Below are 6875 nucleotides of genomic sequence, written 5' to 3'. Positions count from 1 at the left end.
AGGAAAATAAAAAGATTATGCAATTTTGAAACATTGTTTTTGTTTGTTTGTTTGTTTGTTTGTTTGTTTGTTTGTTTGTATATTATGTTGGGTATATAAGTCATTGTAATCGCGGTAACAATAAATGCATGGACCCTTTACAAAGTAGGACACTCTTTAATGTGTTATTTATTCATCACCTGATGTGATGCCTGCTCCTGTTTTAGAATTGCACATTATGATTCACTCAACACATCAGAAGTCTCATTACTTGCCAACCCTCAATCTAGCTATCTATCTGTCTCTGTCTGTCTGTCTGTCTGTCTGTCTGTCTGTCTGTCTGTCTGTCTGTCTGTCTGTCTGTCTGTCTGTCTGTCTGTCTGCATGTCTGTCTGTCTGTGTTTGTATCTCTACATATGCCTGTCTGTCTGGCCGGCTGGCTGTGTCTCTATCAGTCGCTCTGTCCCTGCTTGTGTTTCGCTGGCTCTCCAGATCACAATTTCTGTCTGTCTGTCTGTCTGTCTGTCTGTCTGTCTGTCTGTCTGTCTGTCTGTCTGTTTGTCTGTCTAATACAGCTATAGGGAAAGAGTGTAATTTAGAGTATAGGAGAGACAAATTATTAGCGCAAATGTCCAGTACCATGCGGTATTGTGACTTCCAAGGTAAACAATTGTGTTTGTTTCATTGTTATAGGATATAGTTGTAATCTCATTAATCACATGATATGTGCTATAAATAGAAATGGACAAAAGTTGTTTGTCATTGACGTGTGTGTGGTCACTAAACAGTTGGTCGTATTAATATGATTGTGACGTCACAAACCACAATATTATTTACTGCAGTTATTCAAAGTTGAATTCTGAGGCCGGCCCAGTATTTAACTTTTGCATACACAATTATCAACTCACTGTACTGTCACGTGTATGGTGGCCTAAGGCTGCCAATGATGGAATTCGATATTATAATCGTTAATAAAAATCTTCACGTGCATTGCTGGAAACTCGTATAACGTCACATCAATATATATCTTACGGCTCTAATGCGGTTACTGGAATATTGAATTTGATGTCTCGGTTTAGGTTTGGTTTCTTATGAGGAGGAAAAAAAGCAAAGTATTTCGACTTTTTTTTTGTCCCTTTTGAAGCCATTCCAAAAATGTGATTGTTCACCTCCTAGTTTGTTATCAAGAAAATCGTCAAACTATTATTTTTCCACGTAGTTGATGAATATACAATGTAGTAAAATATGGCAAAACTTGGTCCCTGTTCTAAAACATCGCATTCTGACCCTTATTTTTTTCTGGACGGATTTTAATGAAAAATGGATTGGAGATTTATTGAACGAAGTAGTAGAAAAGGTTAGAAGATGATTTCATCGCCGAGGCGCATACAACGTTAGATAGTAGTGACAAATTACCTAGTACCTGTTTACTTTGTAAAATAAGTTATTTCACGTTGCCACTTCAAAACACAAGGCGAAACAGAATTGACAAAGTCCATATAAACTGAACAAGTTTGCTATTTATTAGTATTATGACGTCATCGTTTCTGGGTTCAGAACTAGAAGACATCGACAGGATTTTTCCACTCATGAATGCATGATGAATTCTACTTAAATATATATATATAGTTTAGGTACTACTGGAACTCTTTCTTGGTTGTAACTCGGATATTCACGCATAGACAACAGTTGTCTGATTATCGCACTATGCGTGAAACTCCGAGTTACAACCAAGAAAGAGTTCCAGTACTATATAGTTATATATATAGTTATATATATATATAGTTATATATATATATATATATATATATATATATATATATATATATATATATATATATATATATATATATATATATATATATATATATATATATATATAACTCGATGAGTATCAATCTGCTAAGACAGTGCTCTATACCGCAGTGGCAGAGCGTAATAGTTTTGGTAGTACTGGAACTCTTTCACGCATAGTGCGATCATCAGACATTCATATATATATATATATATATATATATATATATATATATATATATATATATATATATATATATATATATATATATATATATATATATATATATATATATATATATATATATATATAAATGCAAATGCATGTATGTTGTAAGGTTATGCAAATGGAGACTTTCATTTCCAGTACATCTCTATGTTACTTCCATTAGGCGTAAAAACAATGTGTGGTTCCGATTACATTCAATATTAGAATAGGTGGAGTAGGTATATTTTTTTTTATTTTTTTTTTTATTTTTTTTTCTTCATATGTGAGAGTCTAGTTCAGGTAGTTATGTTTTCCGTTGTTTTCTATATGGTCTCTGTGTTATTGGTTTCTTCCAATCAGATGTACAGCCATTACAGACAGTTTTATATTGTCTTTTTAAGTTGAGGTCAGTTTCCGCATCCATTATTTCTTGCGAGACTTCGCGATTTTATTCAAAAATTTTCTCGAATACGTAAACAAAGTTCAGGGTCGGTGTGAAAATCTAAGTGGGGTCAGGGGTCAGGGGTCAGGGGTCAGGTAAGTGCAAGCAATCAACTGTTTTTATTAGGCTTCAAAACCGTGGCGGAATAGTACACAAAAGAAACACTAATAAATAACAAACTTTTTTTTTCAGTTTATATGCACTTTGTCAATTCTATTTTACACTGTGTTTTTGAAGTGGCAAAGTAGAATAACTTATTTTACTAACTACAAATCCGAATAAATACCAATTCTCACCCATTTAATGTAATTGACAAACATTGCGACTTCAGTCTCCAAAAATAGATCGCGTAACCAGGGACCTGGTTGACCCTTGACCTTTCGTGTATCCTCAAGAAAACTTATTTTTTCTTCAAAAAATTAACAGCACTGTACAGCTCGCAAACAATAGAGCGTTACTTTAAAAAAAACACGTCTGGACATACTAGTAATGATTCTGTTACCATGACAACCTCGACATCATAGCGTGTCTCCAGAAAACAAGGCTACATACTGGAATGTCACTACACATACATAATTATTTGGTAGCATCGCTACATTACAGCCATACCGCAAGATGTACCATGCCTACCAGCATTTGACCGGGCCGTTACACCTGAAAGAGCTTGAATGCGATATCATTTGCATACTGTGTACTGACAGCAAACGAGTCTTCACGAGGCACATTCCACTCTTTAAAATATGCAAGGCCTGCAGTGTCGGACTGTATGGTGTCATCGTTTCTGCGTTCAGACGCCGCAAAAGCTACGAAGCCAGCTGTCACAATCCAGGGTTGATCATTGCTGAGTGTTTATATACAGACTGTTTCACGTAGTAAAAGACAGGTGAGTCCGAGTGATTGAGATATTTAATGTGTGGTGCACTTTGATGTTTTCATAGCAATCATATCGATCGCCTAAGCCCTGATACCCGGTTAGCACAGTACAATACCGTAGTCAACAAAACCGTGTACGAACACACACTATTCACACAGACACTTGGATTTTGTATCGAGTAAACTGCCTCCTGAGCATACAGGTCAGCCATTTTGTAGTCATTTGTGTAAATCTGGCGAACAGTTGTTCGCAAAAAGGACGGGTAATAAGCTTATTACCTGTTGCTGGTAGACAATGCGTGTAAAGGCATCGCTGGTCAACGCCCATCATAACTCTACCACAGTGTGAACGAAAACAATCGAATCGATCGGGTCTGAATTGTAATGAATTAGGCCACAGTATGCCATAAGCTAAGAAGTCATATCCAATGACCCAGAAATCGTGTTTGAACAGCTAGCTTCAACCATTGACGACATGTTAGGGCGATATAAAAGTCGTAACATGTCCGACATCGTAACTCTTTACACGTTCACATGTTGTATCGTGTAATAAGGTTACATAATACCTTGCTAATTCAATTCAAGTATCGCGAATCGAACGCTAGCATTTCTTTTGACAAACCGGTAAAATATGAATTCTTCACTGCGTTAATAGTTCATAGGTTGTTATTCTTAAAATATATAAAGTCATATATATGTGTCTGGCACGTGGCGAAGATATATGATATCAATAGACACTTACAGTGCGGTGGGAATAAAACCGCCAAGGACATTTAAGATCACAACGCATGCGCACATCATTGTGTTGTAAATTGCTACAAAAATAAGGAAAACGGTGGTATCCGGAAAATGCTGTTTTTTATCAATTTACTTGTAAATACTCAGAGAAGTAAAAACTTGCGATAGCGAATTAGTCTTAAAGGGGCATGAGCTGACTTTTTGGGCGTACTTTCTGCTGCATAATAAATTCAAACATACCCACAGTATTCTGCTTAGGCCTAAATTGTTTGGTTCCAGTTACCCGACCCCCACCTAGCTTTTCACTGCCGACCCTAAACATTTTTTATATATATCCGAGAAAAAAATAAGAAAATCGCAAAAATTGTGAAGTCTCATGAGAAATAGTGCATACGGAAACTGACACCAAATTAAAAAGATAATAAAAAACTGTTCTTCCAATCTGTAATGGTTGTACATCTGATAGGAAGAAATAAACAACACAGAGACCATTTGGAAAACAATCGAAAACCTGAACTAGACACTCACACAGAAAAAAATATAATTAAAAAAAATGTACCTACCCCACCTATTTTAAAATTGAATGTAATCGGAACCACACAATTTTTTTATTAGGCCATACTGAAGAATATTGCTGTACACTATCAACGATCTATAAATTATGGACGATACGATGACGTAATTAATTATACATATAAAAAATGTCGAGGAAAGTCCTACTAGCAATGTAATAAACTATTCTAATAATGACTTAAGACAATTGGTCATATGGATGGGGATTGGGTATTTATTTCGGATTTTTAATTTATAGAACAATTTTATGCTGACTTTCTACTTGAAAAAATCAACGTGAAACAACATATGCCAAGTTTGTGTTTGTAACACAATAAATTGCAAAAAAGATTAATAAAATGTGCAAAATATTTGTTATTGTACGTACAATAACAAACAATTTACAGGGTGTTTTTTTGTTGGTTTTTTTTTTATAGCTTTTTGCAATGTATTGAGTTACAAACACAGACTTGGCATATGTTGTTTCACATTGATTTTTCAAGTAGGATGTCATGATAAAATTGTTTAATAAATTAAAAATCCAAAATAAATACCCAATCGTCATCGATATGGCCACTTTGATACAGCTTGTGCCATTCTGAATTTTGAACATGGCAGAATGGCAATATACATATATATATATATATATATATATATATATATATATATATATATATATATATATATATATATATATATATATATATATATATATACATGGTATTTGATTGCCTGAAAATGGAGGACTATGTGGATAAAGATAGAGGCTATAGGAACGAAATCATGCACACGTTGCATTAGTATTCTATTCACGGACTATAATTTATACTAGCAGACTTATTGGATGGGACCACTTTCATGGGAAACATGCTATAAAATCAGCTAAATAAATAAACCATTGGTTTGGGATATCATGAACATATAAATACGAGGTCAAAAAGTCATGACTTCTCGTAAAGTAACCGTTTAATATTCCATGCAGGTGACTGTAATACGTCTTGCTATGTTAATACGATATGCCATTACTCGTCAATTGTATCGGCTTGTCCGGGGTGACACAATGTCGGGTCACCGGGTCACCCTGTCACTGGAGGTCGTTAATGGGGATCCTGTAATCGTGTTGCGCCCTATTCAAACCTATCCAATTACCGACAAAAGTGGCATTTGATTGGCATGTTATTAATTACCATTCATATTGCAAAATTGTTAATTCTTGTAGTATGGATTGAGTTTGAACATGTTGCGAGGCGTAATGGAAGTTATATGCCAAACAAATAGTTTCATTTATTGCTAAGTACAAGACAACTTTATTTGATTGACAGTATGGTGCAGTTTTAGAGGCTATCCACGGCTTCGAAGACCTCTCTTCATGATCACCCTGTGAGAAGAGATTCGATGCCACGGAATAGTGGCAAAAGAGACAGATAGTGAGAGAAAGAGACAAACATACAGAGAGGGACAGGGATATAGACATGACAGACAGACAGACAGACAGACAGACAGACAGACAGACAGACAAGTTGAGGGAGAGCCACACAGAGCAAGACATGATGATAGACAAATACAGAGGACAGAGATATAGATACAGACAAAATACAGAGGCGGCGGACTTTTGTGATGATACAATTGGCAATTTTTGTGTAAAGAGCGCTCGCAACCCAATTTCATAATTTTCTTTTGTTTTTATCGTCGGCAGGTAAAAAGGCAACATAAATGGCAAGTGTTAACGATATTGCAGGTGGCCCAACTCGTGTGGCTCTGTGGACATATCCTCGAACTCGTTCCGTACCTGTAGAGTTTGCCATGGCAACACAAAAACACACTGCCGTTTATCACGAATTGTATTACACGTCGTATCTTTTCGGCGATGAAATCGGCGACGATGACGAGGATGAGTGGCCGGAGTACAGTTATGGTGCCGTCAAGACGACATTTGAAACATGTAACCCTGATATGTCAGTTGTGTTCTCAAAAGACATGGCATTTAGCCTCCAGGGCAATTTCAATCTTATCCCTCGTGGATTTAAACACACGTTCTTGATTAGAAATCCCGAAAAGTCAATCGCGTCTCTGTACAAAGCATTCTGCGGGACTGAATCACGCCACCCGGAGGAGAGGGCCGTACAGATGTCAGGTGTCCAGGAGCTCTACGAATTTTATGTACACGTCATAAATAAGCTGAAACAACCGCCGATAATTATTGATTCCGATGATCTTGTACGTTTCCCGGGACAAATTCTTCGTAAATATTGTGACAAAGTTGGTATTAAATACTCCGAGAGTATGCTG

The 6875-nt window shown here is 36.1% G+C and overlaps 1 protein-coding gene across 1 annotated transcript in view; it reads left to right on the top strand.

The window, feature by feature from the left end:
* The first annotated feature begins 3164 nt into the window (after positions 1 to 3164).
* Positions 3165 to 6875, top strand: part of LOC144442568 (uncharacterized) — a 4568-nt gene continuing 857 nt past the window's right edge. Inside the window, exons 1-2 of the mRNA XM_078131947.1 lie at positions 3165 to 3306; positions 6283 to 6875. The exon at positions 6283 to 6875 is cut by the window's right edge and continues 857 nt beyond it. Coding sequence (XP_077988073.1) covers positions 6300 to 6875 — 576 coding nt within the window. The 5' untranslated portion in view covers positions 3165 to 3306; positions 6283 to 6299. The remainder of the gene's footprint in view (positions 3307 to 6282) is intronic.

Source organism: Glandiceps talaboti, chromosome 11, assembly GCF_964340395.1.
Source record: "Glandiceps talaboti chromosome 11, keGlaTala1.1, whole genome shotgun sequence".
In the NCBI taxonomy this organism is placed as follows: Eukaryota; Metazoa; Hemichordata; class Enteropneusta; family Spengelidae; genus Glandiceps; species Glandiceps talaboti.
This window is presented reverse-complemented; position numbering and strand designations above follow the sequence as displayed.